At 44.7% G+C, this 19,317-nt stretch overlaps 1 protein-coding gene and 1 long non-coding RNA gene across 9 annotated transcripts in view; one reads left to right on the top strand and one right to left on the bottom strand.

Moving 5' to 3' along the window:
- Positions 1–19,317, top strand: part of LOC309867843 (membrane progestin receptor gamma) — a 74,924-nt gene that overhangs the window by 35,489 nt on the left and 20,118 nt on the right. For 6 of the 8 annotated variants that reach the window (XM_082736911.1, XM_082736912.1, XM_082736913.1 and 3 more), the window contains exons 3-4: positions 16,277–16,404; positions 18,907–19,112. In XM_082736911.1, coding sequence (XP_082593037.1) covers positions 16,277–16,404; positions 18,907–19,112 — 334 coding nt within the window. Of the gene's footprint in view, positions 1–15,884; positions 15,972–16,276; positions 16,405–17,402; positions 18,438–18,906; positions 19,113–19,317 lie in introns of those variants that run through there. The other 2 variants (XM_082736914.1, XM_082736915.1) reach the window with 2 other exon arrangements.
- Positions 1,296–15,212, bottom strand: LOC309867861. Its single transcript, XR_014313355.1, has 3 exons — positions 15,163–15,212; positions 10,913–11,084; positions 1,296–1,830 (listed from the first exon to the last, which is right to left on the bottom strand). It is a non-coding gene; the product is annotated as an uncharacterized lncRNA (long non-coding RNA).

The following is a 19,317-nucleotide window of genomic DNA, read 5'->3' as shown; positions in this document are numbered from 1 at the left end:
TGGCAACCACTGATTTACTTTCTGTCTCTATGGATTTGCCTCTTCTCAGTATTTCATATACTGGATCGTGTAATAAGTGGCCTTTCGTGAATGCCTTCTTTGACCAAATGTCAATGTTTTCAGGTTCATCCATGCTGTACCCTGTATTAGTATTTCATTTGTTTTTGTGGCTGCCTAATATTCCATTGTTTGGATGCTTTGCTCTTTGTTTATTCATTCATTAGTTGATGGACCCTTGAGTTTCCATTTTTTGACTATTACAAATAATGGTGCTATGAACATTTAAGTATCCGTTTTTGTATGAATGTGTTTTCAGTTCTCCTAAGTACATGCTTAGGAGTGGTATGTTAGATTATGTGGTAACTCTATGCTTAACTATTTTTTTATTGTCATAAAATACATTTAACATAAAATTTACCATCTTACCGATGGTATTAAATATATTCACATTGTTGTGTAACAAGCACCACCATAAATCTCCATAATTCTTTTTTATCTTGTAAAACTGAAACTCTGTACCCATTAAACAATAACTCCCTGTTTCCTCCTCCCTTCTGGCTTCTGAAAATCATCATTCTACTTTCTGTCTTTATAATTTTGACTATTCTAGTAACTTCTATAAATGGAATCTTACTGTGTTTGTCATTTTGTGACTGGCTTATTAATTTCACTTAGCATAATTTCCTCAAGATTCATCCATGTTGTACATGTCAGAATTTCCTTCGTTTTTGAGGCTGGATGGTATTTTTATATGTATCTACCAGATTTTGCTTATTCATTCCCTTATCAATAGATACTGTATTACTTCTATGTTCTGGCTCTTGTGGATAATGCTGCTATGAACATGGGTGTACAAAGACTCCTTTGAGATCTTGCTTTCAGTTCTTTTGGGTATATACCCTGAAGAGGAATTGCTGGATCATTTGGTAATTCTATTTGTAATTTTTTGAGGAACCACCATACTGTTTGCCACAGCGAGGGCACCATTTAACGTTCCCACCAGCAGTTCCCTAAGGTTCCAGTTTCTCAACATCCTTGTCAATGCATGTTTTCTGGTTTTATTTGTTTGGGTTTTTTTGACAGTAGCCATCCTACTGGGTAGGATATACTTTTGATTTGCATTTCCCTAATGATTAGTGAGGTTGAGCATCTTTTCATGTGTTTATTGACTATTCGGATATTTTCTTTGGAGAAATACCTGTTCAAGTCTTTTCCTCACTTTTAAGTTGAGTCATTTGTCTTTTTGTTGTTGAATTATAGGTATTCTTTATATATTTTAGATATAAATCCCTTATTGGATACATAATTTGCAAATATTTTCTCCTATTCTGTGCACCATATTTTCACTTTACTGTTAGTATCCTTGGAAGCACAAAAGTTTTAAATTTTGCTATTATCTATTTTTTTAAGTTATTTTCATGCTTTTGATTTTGGTGTCATAGCTAAGAATCCTTTGGCTAATTTGAGGTCATGAAGATTTAGTTCTATATTTTCTTTTAATAGTTTTTTCTCTTACACTCAGATCTTCTTTTAAGAGCTTTTTCTCTTACACTCAGATCTGTGACCCAGACTATTCCTTCTTCAATAAATTGTGTTAGCCCCTTTATTGAAAATCAGTTGAGAATGTGAGGGTTTACTTCTGGACTGTAACTTCTGTCCTGTTGATTTATCTGTTCTTATGCCAGTACCAAACTGTCTTCATTAGTGTAGCTTTGTAAGAAGACCTGAGGAATGTGAATCTTTCAACTTTGTTTTTCCTTTTCCAGATTGTTTTGGCTGGTCAGGGTCTCTTGTATTTCCATATGAATTTAAGGATCAGCTTGTCAATTTCTGCAAGACAAATAAACACAAAGGCAGCTGGGATTTATTTTAGGGATTGCATTGAGTCTGTTGATCAATTTGGAGAGCATTACCATCTTTTTTTTTTTTTTTAAAGATTTTATTTATTTATCAGAGAGAGAGGGGGAGAGAGCAAGCACAGGCAGACAGAATGGCAGGCAGAAGCAGAGGGAGAAGCAGGCTCCCTGCCGAGCAAGGAGCCCGATGCGGGACTCGATCCCAGGACGCTGGGATCATGACCTGAGCCGAAGGCAGCCGCTTAACCAACTGAGCCACCCAGGTGTCCCGAGAGCATTACCATCTTAACAATATTAAGTCTTTCAATCCATGAACAGGGGATGTTTTTGCATTTATTTTTTTAATTTCTTTCACTGATATTTTGTAGTTTTCAGGACCCAGGTCTCACACCATTAAAAGAGTTTGTGATATTGATTCCTAAGCATTGTATTGTTTTTGATACTGCTGTACATGGAATTTTTCCCTTAAATTCATTTTCAAATTGTTCATTGCTAGTGTATAAAAATAAAACTTAGTTTTGTATATTGATCCTACGTTCTGCAACCTTGCTGAACTTATTTATTTGTTCTAATAGTTTTTTAGTGGATCCTTTAGGATTTCCTATTAAGATCATATGACTTGCAAATATAGTTTTGCATCTTGCTTTCCTATCTAGATACCTTTAGACCTAGCTGGAACTTGCACTATGATATGGCACGAAAGTGGCAAGAGCAGACATCCTTATCTTGTTCCCTGTCTTAGGGGGAAAGCATTCCATTTTCCACCACTAGGTATGTTAGCTGTGAGTTTCTCATAGGTGGCCTTTACTGGGTTGAAGAAGTTTAAAATTTTTTTTTCTTTTAAGATTTTATTTATTTATTTACTGAGAGAGAGTGGGGAGAGGGGAAGAAGAGAAGAAGGGGAGGGAGAGGGAAAAGGAAAGAGCAGACCGATCGCCGAGTGCAGAGCCCATCACAGGACTCAAGGCAGGGCTCTACAGGAAAGGGGTGGGTTCTGCACACGGGGGTTGACCTGACACACTGAGATCATGTTCTGAGCCAAAACCAAGAGTCTGAGGCTTAATGGACAGACTGAGCCACCCAGGTGCCCCTGGGTTGAAGAAGTTTTATTACTGTTTTGTTGAGTGTCTTCTTATCATGAAATGCTTTTTCTGTGTCTATTGACATAATCATGTGGTTTTGTTTTTTTCCTTCTCAATTAATCTTGCCAATTTGTCTTTTTTTTTTTTTAAGATTATTTATTTATTTATTTGTCAGAGAGAGAGAGAGAGAGAGCAAGCACATGCAGACAGAGTGGCAGAAAGAGACAGAGAGAGAAGTGGGACTCGATCCCAGGACGCTGGGATCATGACCTGAGCTGAAGGCAGCCTCTTAATCAACTGAGTCACCCAGGCGTCCCAAGTTTGTCTTTTTTAAAAAAATATTTGAAAAGAGGTAGATTTGTGGCTCAGTGGAGCCTCTCTATTCTGTATTTTATGTCTCTAATTTCTGTTATTTTGTATTACTTTCTTTCTGCTTTGGGTTCCTTTTGCTGTTTCTGCTCTAACTTTGTAGTTAATCACTCTGCCTTCTAATGTAAGCAACTGAGTTACATATGTTTCCCTCAAGTACTGCTTTAACTGCAGACCACATGTGCTTTTTTAGTTCATTTCTAATTTCCATTTTGATTTCTTAAGTAACTTAAAATTGCTTAAAAGTGTGTTTGCATTTTTTTTAATTCCCCAAAGTCTGGAGTGTTTGTTATTGATTTCAATTAATTGATTGGTGCCTGGGAGTGTCCTCTGTATCATTCCCATCCTTGAAATCTGTTCAGCCTAGCTTTATGGTTTAGTACATAATCAATTTTCACAAATCTTCTAAACGTGTCTGGAAATAATGTATAATTTTCTGTTGTTGGGGGCACTATTGCGTATATGTCCTGTAAGATCCAACATTTTTCTGTTATTACTGATTTTATTGTTTGATCTATCCAGCTTTGAGATATGTTAAAATCTTCTGCCATGATGGCAGATTTTGTGAATTTCTCCTTACACATAAGTCAATTTTTGCTTTATATACTTTGAGCCTGTGTTTTTTAGGTGCATCTAAATTTATGTAATACCTTCCTGGTGCTGTAAATTTCTTAATATTTTGTAGTGATTCTCTTGCTATGTAGTAATGCTTTCTGTTTTAGAATCTGTCATATAGCAACTCCAGCTTTATTGTTTTTGTTATTTGTCTGGTTTATTTCTTTCCTTCCTTTGACTTTTAACCCCTTCCTGACCTTATATTTTAACTGATAAATGGCACAGAGTTGGGTTTTATCTAGTCTGACAGTATTTGTCATTTAACTGGACAGTTCAGTCTGTTTATATTTATAAAGATTACTGACACATTTACATTTTTTAAAAAGATTTTATTTATTTATTTGACAGATCATAGAGAGGCAGGCGGGGGTGGGGGGAGCATGCTCCCTGCCGAGCAGAGAGCCCGATACGGGGCTCGATCCCAGGACCCTGAGATCACGACCCGAGCCAAAGGCAGAGACCCAACTCACTGTGCCACCCAGGCACCCCTATTTTGATCATTTTATACAGTTTCTATTCATTATTTTCTCTGTTTAGTTTTCCTTTCTTTTCTTGCTTTCTTTGGATTGAGTTTTACATCTTTATTTCTTTTTGCATTTTAACATTTGATTTTCTCCTCTACTTTTTTTATAGTTAATATCTAGAAATATGCTCTAGGGGCTCCTGGGTGGCTCAGTCTGGTTTAAGTGTCTACTTTCAGCTCAGGTCATGATCCCAGGGTCCTGGGATCAAGCCCGACGTCACTGGGCTTCTTGCTCAGCAGGGAGTTTGCTTGTCCCTCTCTCCCCCTGTCTCTCCCCCTGCTTGTGCTCTCTCTCTCTCTCTTTCTCTCTCAAATAAATAAATAAATTTTTAAAAAGAAGAAATATGCTCAATATTTGTAAGATAGTGGCTACTTCAGCATTTTAACATGAAAAATTGTACAAGGCAAGAAGGGCAAGGCCTCAGCTGACCACACAGAACGTTCTAGAATGGGGTTTGTCCTTCCACTAGTCCCAAATGAGAAAGGGAGACCAGGACTTCATATCCACCATCAGTGGATGTGTGTGCTGCCTCTGGGCAGGTAGTATAGCATGGGCAATGTAGTGGCCTTTGGCCAAAAGCAGTTCCCATGGAGGGATGGGTGGCTCAGTTCTGAAGGAGGGAAGGGTTCCCTGCTGAGTGCATCCTGATATCTACTACAGGAAGACACCCTGCTTTGAACTGACCTGGCCTAGATGTCACATTAAGTAGAAGTAGTCACATGACCCCAACCTAATTGCAGAAAAGGCTGAGAAACATAGGAATGCAGATGGAATATTTGGTGAGCACCAATTGATCCCTGCCACATCTAAGTTCTTGGATCTGAGGACTGGCAACTTCAAAAACTCCTAAAAACTTATCATTTTATCTTCAAATGTCACAACAAAACTGTTGTATTTTTCTCTTTCTGAGAAATGTTCTCTAATTTGATTTTTCTCTTTTTCAAAAGATTTTATTCAGTTATGAGAGAGAGAGGGAGCATACACCTGGGTGGGGGGAGGTGTAGAAGGAGAGGGAGAAGCAGGATCCCTGCTGAACAAGGAACCAGATGTGAGGCTCCATCCCAGGACCCTAGGATCATGGCCTGAACCGAAGGCAGATGCTTAATCGACTGAGCTACCCAGGTGCCCTTTTTTTTTTCATTAATCTCTTTCTCTTAATCTTTCTGAATGGCTTTCTTTGAATCTGTTTTCAGTTCACTAATTTTCTCTTCAGCAAGATCGAGTCTGTTTTTTATCCCTTCAATGACTTTTTATTTCAATGTTTCTTTTTTTTCTTTTTATTAAAGATTTTATTTATTTATTTGACAGAGAGAGATGACAAGCAGGCAGAGAGGCAGGCAGAGAGTGAGGAGGAAGCAGGCCCCCTGCTGAGCAGAGAGCCCGATTTGGGGCTCGATCCCAGGACCCTGGGATCATGACCCGAGCCGAAGACAGTGGCCTAACCCACTGAGCCACCCAGGCGTCCCTATTTCAATGTTTCTTAACTTCCAAGTTACATTGGGTTCTTTTAAGTCTGTTTTCATTCATATTTTTAAGCTATTTACTTAAACATATCAAACATACTTATATTTCAGCATCGAGGAATAGGTATTTATATAGATATATCTCTCTCTATATATAGATATTTCAGCATCTGTTCCTCAAGGTTCTTTGCTGTTTCTGGGGTCTGGTGTTGTTTGCAGGTGTGCACATGCGTGTGTTAAAGCAGAAACCCTCCAGAAAGGATTTGCATTTGCTTTTGTTTCTTACCTGAGGGAGCCACAAAACTTTGACATTTGTTTATTTGTAACCACTTTAATTTTGCTACTGGAGATTTCTCGGACCATAGAGGCAGTATGGATTTGAGTCAGAAACCCATATGAGATCTAGTTAATGCTTCTGAATTCTGGGGGAGGGATTGTTTCAGAGGGACAATTTTCCTTATTGTCTCCTTCTGCGTGGTGGGATTTATTTCACATTCTCTCATCTCTAGAGTCCTAGTCTTTTTTTTTTTTTTTTAAGATTTTATTTATTTATTTGACAGACATCGCAAGTAGGCAGAGAGGCAGGCAGGGGGTGGTGGGAAGCAGGCTCCCTCCTGAGCAGAGAGCCCGATGTGGGGCTCAATCACAGGACCCTGAAATTATGACCTGAGCCAAACGCAGAGGCCTAACCCACTGAGCCACCAAGGTGCCCCTAGAGTCCTAGTCTTAATGACAAGGTCAGCCTTTGACTGGGCCTGGGATTCATCTCTTATATGCAAAGCCTGGCAGCAGAAAATTTGTTCCTGAAGGCATCTTCCCACAGGGTGCTCCTGGTTGCCCTTTGTTAGGGCACTTTGTGACTTCTTCACTCTTGTTGCCATCTTGCTGATACATTTATCCAGAGAATGATGCAGAGTTCATCCAATATTTTAATTGTTTTAGTCAGAAAAATCTTCGTGACAAAAATGGTCCATTATTCTTCCGAAGCCAGAAGGCCCCCAGCCATTCTTCCGGGTTCATTCTCCATCACTCTGAGTCCAGCAATCTCTCCCTTCTGAGAACTCTGCTAACACTTAGCATTTCCATCAATTACAGCAATCCCTCGTTTCACTTGGGTGGATGCAGTGAAGCATGATGGGCTTTTGCAGCCAACAGACTGGCGGCTGCATCTCAGTTCTGCTATTAAATATGGCCTTGGATACTTCTCCCATTGAGCTTCAGTTTCCTTATCTGTAAAATGGGATTGACAGTCTTGACCCGTGCAGTCCTCTCACGATGATCAAATGAAATAAGGTCTGTTCCTAATATGCCCTGGGTCTGAATTTAGAGACCCATGAAAACCACAGAATGTGTAGAAGTTACATATGGAGCTAGCAAACAGTTATATAGAATGATTCTGTTCTCCCTTGACAAATATCCCTTCATAATCACAGAAGAGTATATGAAAATCTCTAATTATTGTATAGCAAAGTCAGCAAAATGTCAAAGACAACTAAATTTAATGATTGTTGCATAATCATTAATAGATGTTATGATGGATTAGTGATGTTTAGATGAGTAATAAAATAAAAACATACATAATTTATAAATTACTGCATGCTTATTCTATTAAATTTATTTTTTTGCCTTTATTTCAGCAAAATTATGGATTATAGTGCTGTAATAAACATTATCATGTAATTTGTATTCTATTAACAGTGATTCCAAATTAGATCACTATTCTTGAGTCACTGAGGTTTTTTTTTTTTTTTTAAATTTCATATGGGAGAAACTTCTGTTGAGTTTCTGCTCAGTTCTGCTAAGGTAGAGCAACTGGAATTGTCAAAAAATATTCTTGGGGTGCCTGGGTGGCTCAATTGTTAAGCGTCTGCCTTTGGCTCAGATCATGATCCCAGGGTCCTGGGATTGAGCCCCGTGTTGAGCATCCTGCTCTGTGATAAGCCTGCTTCTCCCTCTCTCATTCCCCCTGCTTGTGTTCCCTCTCTCACTGTGTCTCTCTGTCAAATAAATAAGATCTTTAAAAAAATTCTTGGGCGCCTGGGTGGCTCAGTGGGTTAAGCCGCTGCCTTCGGCTCAGGTCATGATCTCAGGGTCCTGGGATCGAGTCCCGCATCGGGCTCTCTGCTCAGCAGGGAGTCTGCTTCCCTCTCTCTCTCTCTCTCTGCCTGCCTCTCTGCCTCCTTGTGATCTCTGCCTGTCAAATAAATAAATAAAATCTTAAAAAAAAAAATTCTTAAAGTCATATTTAGAATCAGAAATGAACCATAAATTTTATCAAGTCCAAACACAATGGGGTTGTATGTGATAATTACAATTAAGAAGAAAAAGTATTACATATTTTAATTTCATTTACATTACCATCTTCTATATGGCTCATTTTGCTCTCTCTTAAAACAATATCTAGAGCCATAAAGTACTTACATTTGATTTTTCTTTTTCCAGGAAAAAAGATACCATAAAGAAAACTGAACAGGGACACGTGGGTGGCTCAGTGGGTTAAAGCGTCTGCCTTCAGCTCAGGTCAGGATCCCAGGGTCCTGGGACTGAGCCCTGCATCAGGCTCTCTGCTCCACGGGAGGCCTGTTCCTCCTCTTTCTTTCTCTACCTGCCTCTCTGCCTACTTGTGATCTCTGTCTGTCAAGTAAATAAAATCTTTAAAAAAAAAAAAAAGAAAGAAAACTGAACAGAGCAGTATTTTGCTTAGTCAAAATTATTCTATAATCTGTAATGCTCATTTTAATCAACAAATTAAAAATAATCTGTTTGGAAGTTAATGTCAGGATTATTTGTATGTGAATCTTCTCTTTCATTCTTCAGAGATGCTTTTGTTCCTTTTTTTAAGTTTTATTTATTTATTTAAAGATTTTATTTATTTATTTGATCGAGAGAGAGAGAGAAAGAGAGAGCATGAGAGGGGAGAAGGTCAGGAGAAGCAGACTCCCTATGGAGCTGGGAGCCCGGTGTGGGACTCGATCCCAGGACTCTGGGATCATGACCTGAGCCGAAGGCAGTGGCCCAAACAACTGAGCCACCCAGGCGCCCAAGTTTTGTTTTATTTAAACGTTATTTTTGTTACATATTTCATATGTGGCTCTTTGGGTTTAGAAAAGTCCTATACATATCTAAGATAATAAATGTATACTTTGAATCCCTTTAAAAGTAGAATAAACAAACCTCAATATTTTTGAAAGTTTTTGCTAACATCATCCCATAATGAATACCTGTCAAGTGCTCAGACTCAAAATTAATGTCATTTCCTCTCCAGGATGAGGTTAGCTCTGTATTTGAGGACTGTCTCTTTCACTGATTTCTTTCCATCGTCTTGCATCTTTTCTAGATGAAATCCAAGAATGTAATGGCATTTATTTGGCATTCCCATGGTGTGAATCAGAGATCTAGGGTCAAGTCTGATACACATTTCAGCAAGACGTCCCATATTGGGGACACCTGGATGGCTCAGTTGGTTAAGCGACTGTCTTCGGCTCGGGATGGAGCCCTGTGTCAGGGAGGGTCAGCAGGGAGTCTCCTTCTCCCTCTGACAGCCTCTTCCCCTGCTCCTGCTCTCTCTCTTTCTCTCTCTCTCTCTCTCTCATTTTCTCTCTCAAATAAATAAAATCTTCAAAAAAAAAAAAAAAAGCCCCATATTGGAGAAGATTTGGAGAATGTCATACATCATCTTTGAATTATTCCAAAGGAAGTCATCAGTCCTCCTAGTAAGAAGCTGAGACCACATATTGCCATTTAGTTCCAGCTCTCAGATTGCTTTTGGATTTGGGATCAAATTCTGACCTTACATTAGTTTCCTCTTGTTGCCAGGACAAGTTACCACAGACTTGGTGGCTTCAAAAAGAAGGTAAATTTATTATCCTATAATTGCAGAGGTTAGAAGTCGGACATGGGTCTCACCGGGCTGAAAGCAAGGTGTTGGTGGAGCCCACAGTGTGGCATCTTGGCGCCTCTTCTTCTGCCTCCTTCCACTTTTAAGGACCCTAGGATTACACCAGGCTCCCCAGGATAATCCTGACCATCTCCCTGTTTTAAGGTTAGCTGATTAGCACCTGTGACCTTCATTCCCCTTTGCCATGTTAACCTTATGTAGTCACGGTTTCTGGGATGAGGGCATGTGCAGCTGTGGGGGGCCATTAATTTTCTATTATGTTACACTGTTACCACAGCCTAGCCCATGGCAGATTTTTAAATCAGCCCCTACATTGAAAATTGTTTTCCTAGTTCTTAAATCAAAGACTGCATTTTTATCCCAAATGGAAATCCGATGGAAAATGTTTCAACTTCCTTGCTACTTCTGTAGGTCTGTGCTGTATATAGAGCTAGTCATTCAGTGGGACTTTTCACCCTGGTATACCCTACCTGAATTAAGCAATATTAATTTTTAAGACATTTTATGTGTCTTTTTGTCACTGTATCATCTATTAAATTACTAATATCCTTTGGATTCTTTGCCCTACATAGTGAGATGTAATTTGGCTAATTACTTTTTATCCATCTTTTGTGATCAGTGAAGAAATTTAGCTTCATTTACTGTAAATATTGGGGCGCATGTACAAAAAACATCCTTCTTGACTGAACATCGGATGCTTCTTTTTTAAAAGCACCACACTGATGTTCTCAACGACATTCACCTGTCGTCACTTGATCCTGTCAATGGCTGGTTATTACTTCAGTCTATTTGTAGTTCTAGTAAATTGCATGTGAGTTGTGTACAAGTGGTTTTACGGTATTTTAATTAAGATCCGATGTGCTCCCTCTTGCCAGGGCTAAGCATGGCCCGTCCTGCATGAGATGCAGTGTCCTGTATATCAAGGACACTGCAGGCCTCCTTCAACGGCAGGTGATAATCGGTGTATCAGCGCTCAGCCTGCCCTTTGCCTTGTCTGTTACCTCTATGTCTTCTGCTTGCAAACATCTCGCCAGACTCCTCCCTTGTCTCTTTCTCCTGCTCTGGCTTTTCGCGCCCATGTCTTTAGGTGTGTCTTGTGCCTTACCTAAAGGGAAACTTCTCTTTTGCAATGAATGAGGTTCTGGGTGGGGAGGTGACCGCTGGATGCTGGAGGACAGGATGGACCCATCTTGCACGCCCTAGGAGGTTGTGCAGAAGGCAGAGGCTCCCCTTGCCCCACCGAGCCGCAGCACGATCCCCAGGCCATCCGCCGACACCTGTGGAAGAACGTTTTCGAGACACCGACTTAGAGACCGTGTCACCCCACCTCCCTGCTTGTCTTAGCCAGCTCAGGCTGCCATCACAGAGGGCCACAGACTGACTAGACAAACAGAACTTTACCTCTCACAGCTCCAGAAGCTGGAAGTCCAATATCAAGGTGCCGGCAAAGGTTGGTTCTCTGGAGGTCTCTCTCCTTGGCTTGCAGACGTCGCCTCCCTGCTGCCCGGTCACACAGTCTGTGCTTACCCACCCCTGGTGTCGCCCCTGCTTCTGAGGGATGCCAGTCAGATCAGACTGGGACCCACCCTGACAGCCTCATTTTAATTTCATCCCCTCTTTAAGGATCCTGCCTCCCATGACAGTCACCTGCTAAGGTCCAGGGAGGGGTGTGAGGGCCTCAACCTATGAATTTTGTGAGGGACACAGTGCAGCCTGTGACACCACTTTGAAGAAGAAACCAAGGCTCATGGAAGCAGCTGACAGTTGAAAACCACACCACAGGCCAAGAGATGAGAGCTTCCTGTCCTCCAGAGCCCTTCTGAGAGGCCGCATATAATGTAAGAGGCCGAGAAATGAAGTCTTAGGTGGGAATGCCACTTTCAGATTTGCTCCCCCCCACTTCTGGGAGCCTAGAAAATGTCTTAACCTCCCTGGGCCTCAGTTTCCTTTTCTGTGGAATGGGGACAGTGAAAGGCTGTCTCTCACAAGGTCCTGAGGACCCCTTGAGATTTGAACGGGAAGTGCAGATTGCCTCAGTGAGAGCATCTGACCCCCCACTCTGCCTCTCCCCTCTGCCTGCTGTCAGAATCCGCTCCTGTTTCCCTTGAGCCAGAACACTGGATGATTTTCCCCAGGTGATTTGCAGTTTAAGAGCCAGAAAAACTGAGGGTTTGAAATGGTCTCAGTGGAATTTCAGGCGTCAGCTGGCGGGTACACAGAGTCTTTCCTGGAAGCCAAGCCTTGGCAGGCACTAAAAGGAAAACCCGCTGCTGTGGCCTTCCACTCCAGGTACCCAGGGGTTCTCCCTTCTAAATAATAGTCTGCACACAATTTGATTTCATTTCACATTAAACTGCCTAGCCTGGAACCAGAGATGCGAGGTGGATTCCTACAAATCAATTCCACTGTGCAAATTAGCCAGCACCTGCTAACCTGGGGATGCTTAGGAATGAGACCCAGCTACAGAGTACTAAAGGCAATGATTACAATTTGCCTTTTGGGGTGGGGACTGGGTGTGAATACAAAATTGTTTTCAAACGTTTCATTTGTTGTTGAGATTTATGTAGCATGTCTTCTTTTAAGATCTACTCTACACAAAGCTCTTTGGCAGGGCCAGAGCGGGAAGTGGAGAGAACGCCACTCCTTTCCCCTGCTCAGAGGGGCTCAGAGCAAGAGTACATCTAGCATTTTGGCCTAATAAACTGAAGTTCAAATTGAGGAGGGAAGGGGCAGTACAGAACATCGCTCTTCTGGGACCTAAGGACTCCCTTTCTCTTTTTTTGTCCATTCTTTATCTACTTGTCCTTTTTTTTTTTTTTTTTTTTTTTTTGGAGGGATTGCTTTAAATCCTGCCTCTACGGCTGGTTAGTGAGCTTCCCATACGCGCCTGGGTTCAGGATAGCAGATCAGAGGAGAGTCTTTTAATATAGGCCCAGTCCTGGCATTGGTGGTCAAGTAGCATCCCCAGGCCTGGGGCAACATTCTTTTTTTTTATTTCTTCTTCTTTTTAAAGATTTTATTTATTTATTTGTTTGTTTATTTGACAGAGAGAGAGAGGCAGAGAGGCAGGCAGAGAGAGGGAGGGAAGCAAGCTCTCTGCCGAGCAGAGAGCCTGATGCAGGGCTTGATCCCAGGACCCTGACACTGTGATCTGAGCCGAAGGCAGAGGCCCAACCCACTGAGCCACCCAGGCGCCCATGGGACAACATTCTTAAGTATGGGCAAGTTGTCCAGCTTGTGAATTTCCCAGCCCTTCTCTTCCCCTCTGGCTCTTGACTGTGTCGGTGCCTTTTCTTGCTTCCCCAAATAAAGGATCCAAAGAGTAGTCGCACCCTGCATCACCACAGGCAAAATGTAAGTGATTTCCCCCTCTTGTTCCCATTCATCCACTTCCCATCTATGGGCCCCATGTCCCCACTGTCCTACAGCCCCCCTTCCCTATGTGCTACCACCCCCCCCCCCCCGTGCCCAGCTCTCTGTAGGCCCCCGGTCATGAGCCGTCCTCCTACACAGGATCTGCTAAACTCATTCATGTGAAGGAGTGAATCATCAGTAACAGTGGTTCCATTCTGGAGTCTTTGCATCTTAGTAAGAGGCCAATGCCTTAATAAATTTTTTTTTCTTTATAAAGGGAAGACTGAAATGTGAGATGGGATAATAGACCCCCAATTTCTGCCGCAGGACCTTTGCATGCCCACCAAGCATGCACTACCCTTCTCCCATGGATTGCAGGCTGAAGACCATGAGCCTGTCTGCCTCCCTGTCAGCGGCCCTGGTGGGTTAGAAAGCTATAAGCCAGGATTCCTGCTGCCCAGGACAGAAGGCTGTCCACTGTAAACCAGGGATGTCAGCAGGATTGAGTGGTGAATCAAAAACTGGAATAAATTGCTTTAATCAGTTAAGACCCAAACCTAATTCAAATAGTATTTTTTCACTGGACCATGAACCAGCTTCATGAGTCCCCTCCCCCAGCTGACCAGTTGAACCCAGAACTGAGCTAAGGGAACATATTCACGGTTTTTTAAAAAGATTTTTATTTTATTTTATTTTATTTTATTTTATTTTATTTATTTTAGTATTAGAGAGAGACTGCACGCGTATATGCACACAAGCAGAGGGAGCAGCAGGCAGAAGGAGGAGCAGACTCCCCACTGAGCAAGGAGCCAGAAGCAGGCCTTGATCCTATTATCCAGGGATTATGACCTAAGCCAAAAGAGCCAAAAGCAGATGCTTAACCAACCAACTGAGCCACCCATGTGTCCTTTTTTTTTTAAGATTTAAAAAAATTTTGCTAATTTATCAGAGAAAGAAAGCACATATTCAGTTTTATAGGTGAGGACACTGAGGCCATGAGAGTCATGGCCGGCTCAAGGTCACAGAGACACTTCAGTGGCCCAGATTTGACTCTTAACGCTTGTAACCCTTCACTCTCCACTTGACTCAGAATCTCAAGATATAGTACATGGTACTTAATTGTGTTCTTTTTTTTTTTTTTAAGATTTTATTTATTTATCTGACAGAGAACACAAGTAGGCAGAGAGGCAGGCAGAGAGAGAGAGAGAGAAGCAGGCTCTGCACTGAGCAGAGAGCCCGATGCGGGGCTCGATCCCAGGGTCCTGGGATCATGACCTGGGCCGAAGGCAGAGGCTTTAACCCGCTGAGCCACCCAGGCGCCCCTGTTCTTTTTTTTTTTAAATAAAGATTTTATTTATTTATTTGACAGAGAGAGATCACAAGTAGGCAGAGAGGCAGGCAGAGAGAGGGGAGGAAGCAGGCCCCCTGCTGAGCAGAGAGCCCGATGCGGGGCTCGATCCCAGGACCCTAAGATCATGACCTGAACCGAAGACAGAGGCTTCACCCACTGAGCCACCCAGGTGCCCCTGTTTTCTTTTTTTTAAGATTTATTTATTTATTTGACAGAGGAGGGGGAGGGGCAGAGCAAGGGGCAGAGAGAGAATCTCAAGCAGGCTCCACCCCCGCCCCCTACACCACACCCAACATGGGGCTTGATCTTATGACCCTGAGATCATGACCTGAGCCAAAAACAAGAGTCAGTTGCTTAACCCACTGTGCCACACAGGCGACCCCCATTATGTATTTTTGAATGGAGATTCTCTCTTAAGCTACAAAGCTGTAACCCTGAAGAGAGAAGGGTGGTGAGAGCGCCATTCTCCATCTCCCTTTTCTCCCTCAGCCCCAGAAAACCACAGGGAAAATTGTAAAATGTACTTGTGACTTGAGTTAGATTATGACTACGAGCATTACCATTGCCATTATTTGCCTCGATGAACCTACTCATTTTTAGTTTACCTTTCAAAGCTTAGGACAATGTCCATCTACATTAGTGGTTCTTACCTGAGGTCCCTTGGGCCCCAGGGGATGTTGGCACTCTCTGGAGACGTTTTGGGTCATCACAGCCTGGGAGGGTGTGTGCCCCTGGTGTCAGTAGGGAGAGGCCATGGGTGTGCTCACCCGTTGCCTAGGACAGCCCCCTCCCCCCAACAGTCATCTGCCCAGAAATGTCCATAGCATCAAGATGGAGAAACCCTGGCTCGAATCCACACACAAGGGAAAGAAAGTTTACTGCACATCCTCCACACATAGACTCTCCTCCTTGTTCTTCATAGCCTCTGCCCCGCCTCGCATCCTTAAACTTCTATAATCCTTATAATCGCCACAGCAATACAATTTACATCCTACTTGTTTCACCTAATAGCCCATGCTGGGCTTCAGTGCTCTTGCCTCCTTTTCACAATTACATTTTCAAAGGATCTGCTGGAGTCCCCTGGGCGGGTTGATGCCCATAAGTCGGCTGACTATTCCACCTGTCTTCTCGGGGATGGTGACCCGGAGGTGCGTGCGCTGGGTGGGCCGGCCACGTCGGGAGGGGCTGGCTTGGGCAGGTCGTGGTCCACCTGCATCCCGGGCTCATGCCCTCACTGTCTTCATCATCAAAAGGCCTTTATGAAGCGTTTTGGTGAATATATCCTGGCTCCGGGGGAGATCTTCTGCAGAGATCTTGCCACCAGCTCCTGACATCTGGGGCATGTTGGCTCTGACAGACAGCATATATGTCTTCCAGTCGCAAAGGCATCCAGAGTCTGGCCTGTAGGCCCCAGGCAGAGGATACAAAACCAGATCCTTAGGCAACATTCATGACAAGAGTGAGTGGGTCTCTCTGGGAACTCGGAGACTGACCAGATTACAAAGGGAGCTGGGTCTTGAAGTCCCTCCTCCGGCCTCTACGGGCCTCAGGAAGGACATGGGATTTTAGAACCTATGGAAGGGAGGAGGGAAGGTGAGGAGGGAAGCAGCTTGACAGCTCAGGGACTTGGGGTCACATGTTCCAGGCTCAAGAGTTCAAGTGCACAGCCTGGGGGAAAATGAGATACCGCCAGAGCTGTCCCTCCCAAGACCCTCTTGCCACCCTCCGGCCTCACCTCGGTGCTCCTTTCTCTTCCCCCAACAGGTGTTCCATGAGCAGGGTATCCTCTTTGGCTACCGACACCCACAGAGCTCCGCCACTGCCTGTGTCCTCAGTCTTTTCCAAATGACCAATGAGACCCTCAACATCTGGACGCACTTGCTGCCCTTCTGGTACCTTCCAGCCCCCTCGACTGGCCATGTCATTCAGGAGCCCTGGGGACTGGGGCTTCTTCAAAACCCAGGGGGGTTGGGAAGGCTGAGAGTCCGTGCTGGGATTTTGGGGACTCCCAGCTGGGGCATGAGCCTGGAGCTGGGAGATGTTGGGGCCCAGCGGCTGGGGTGATCTTTAGCATATGGATTCCTGACAGCTCCCCAGTTATTCCCTGCACTGGGGTCTGGTTTGATCTTTTCCTCTTTAGTCTGGAGGTTTTTGGAGTCTTCCAGAAGCCCTGGTTAAAATGTCACAAGCTGGAGTAAGTCACTTAACCTCTCTGAGCTCCATGTTTTCCAACTGTAAAGTGGGAGTGATCATCAGAGCCCAGCCCAGGGTTGCTGTTAGGATTACAGAGGGGCTGTGGGGGCAGGGGGTGGGGAGGACTAGGCAAAAAGCATGGGGCAGGGAGCTGTGGGGGCCCCGTGATTGCTCTGGGGCCACAGCAGCCAGGAGGCACTTTGTCGGCAACCCTTTAATAGAGCAACCACTAGCTCAGGGATCCCCTAAGACTCCTGCTGGCTGACACACGGGGGTTCAGGGAATGGGGTGGCTTGCTTCCATCACATGGCAAGTTCTGGCACAGGCCAGACTCTGGACTCCCCTTGGATCTTTGTCCAGAAGCCAAGAGAATAGGAGGAACCCAGGGTTTGCCTCACACAGAGACAGGCTCCAAAAGGCCATGCTTGCTCAGAAGTCAGAAGGCAGATCCATGGCCAAAATGCAAGGCAAGCCACCCTGTTCCCGGGCCCACACCTATGTCAGCCAGTAGGGGTCTAGGCCTGGGGTGGACTAGGGCAATCTGGAGGGAAGCCTTAGGGCCCACCGACATCCCAGGGTGGCCTCCAGATCCTGCTCAAGGAGGCTGTTTGTCATATTATTCTATGTGTGTGTGTGTGTGTGTGTGTGTGTGTGTCCTTTTAAATTTAAGCAAACTTAAGTTAAAAAGTTAAAGTCTAAATGGTCCTAAAGGGCCACTTGCAGATGGGGACAGAGTCAGTGTCTTCCCTGCCTCTGTTCTCCTCCTTGGAGTTGCTGCTCCTCCCAGAGCCCCTCTGGAGGTGTGAGGGGTATGCTCACCCCACCCTGAGTCCTTGCCTCCTGCTGCCCTTCCCCGGCTTTCTTCCCTCCCATCTCTATCTGGTCCCCCAGCCTCCCAGGCTGCATAGCATTCCGTTGTGTGGATGAATCTCGGTGATGTATGGGGTTCCACAGTTTGGCTTGCTGCTGGGAGCGCTGGCCCTTCGCTGCTTGTCTCTGGGCCTTGGGCGCCTGAGCACAGATCCCTGAGGGGCTGGGTGATTTTGTAGCTGTCCCGAAGCTGGGCTGCTCTGGCCGAGGCTCCCTGCTGCATACAGCCCCCCACCACTGCCAGGCTCTGGGAGGTGGTCATCACTGAGCAACACAGGGTGGGGACAGTTTGGGAGAGCCCCAAAGAAAGTAGGTCCAGGGAGTCATCTTGAGATGATCGGAGAGGTTTTGGGACCAACATGTAGCTTCAGTTCTGTTTTTGCTGGGACAGAGGAGAAAGATCGCAAATGTAGTGATGCTCCTTGGGTTCCTGTGGGGAAAGCTTTGGAGGTTTTTTTCCTAGGAGAGCCCATGGGTAGAGGTGCTGGCTTTCTAGCAGTGGTGGGTCTGGGGAAGTGGGCAGCTCTGCAGGTAGGCCCCCTTGCCTGGGTCATAGGGGAGGCAAATAGGTGGCGGGGCTGTCCTGTGTCTCTGTGTGGGGATGGACCCAGAGACCCAGACTTGGAAGGTCCCTGAGTGGGGCCAGGTGACTCAGAAAGGCAGTGGCACTGTTCACGAAGGAATAGCCTGGAGAGGAGGGAGAAAATCGTCCTCTTGTCTTCCAGACTCTCAAGGAACCCCCTGGGAGGTTGCTTCCATTTGAGGAAACTTCCTCTAAGCGGATAAAGACAAATGACAGGTCTGGTGACAGGCCTCATGTGGCTCTTCTGAGGAGTGATTGAGTGCCACAGGGTTCTTTTATGTAAGGTTCAAAGAGGTGGGGAAGGGTTATGAAGATTGCCTTAGATATTTGATGGGCAAGTTTTCTGTGGTCCTGTTGAGGGGAACTAGGGCTGATCAAATGGAGACAGATCCCAGGGAGAGAGGTGTCAGCTCAGTGAAGAACTTTCTGACACTCAGAGCTTCCTTGAGAGGTGGTGAGCTCCCCATCCCTGGAGGCATGTAAGCTGAGCCTGGAGGATCGCTTAAGCAGGATGCTGTAAGAGACATGTAAGAGTCATTGCAAGGTGGGGAGAGGATTATATTAGATGAACCTAAAGGCTTTCCTCTTGCCCTTTCTGCCCATTCACGCTCCCTCACTTGTAGTATTTCACCAAAGTGAGAACACATAGGGTTCAGTTATCCCAGAGGAATGGGGGCAGCAGATAGTCTGTGAGGAGTACGGAGAAGCCCCCAGCCATGGGGGTCAAGCGGGCCATGTTGTGTTCCAGGTTCTTCGTGTGGAGGTTTGTGACCGCCTTGTATATAACAGACATCCAGAATGACAGCTACTCCTGGCCTCTGTTTGTGTACATGGGCACCAGCTGCGTGTACCCCCTTGTGTCCAGCTGTGCACACACCTTCAGCTCCATGTCCAAGAACGCCCGGCACATCTGTTACTTCCTGGACTATGGGGCGGTCAACCTCTTCAGCCTGGGTATGTGGAGCCCTGCTCTGTCGTCCTCTCTCGGTAACTGGGCTCCCTGCCCCACCCCCGGGAGTGGAGCCCACCAGAAGGCCTTGACGGGCTTGCGGAAGAGTCACGGGAATGCCTGTGTCTCCTCCAGGTTCCTGATGAGTGTTTTGTAGTAAACTTGTCCAGAACTGTGCTGGCAAATGTTAACTGATTCAGTGGGGACAAA

This window comes from Mustela nivalis, assembly GCF_964662115.1.
Source record: "Mustela nivalis genome assembly, chromosome: 6".
In the NCBI taxonomy this organism is placed as follows: Eukaryota; Metazoa; Chordata; class Mammalia; order Carnivora; family Mustelidae; genus Mustela; species Mustela nivalis.
The sequence above is the reverse complement of the archived record's forward strand: the minus strand, read 5'-3'. Positions and strand labels throughout refer to the sequence as shown.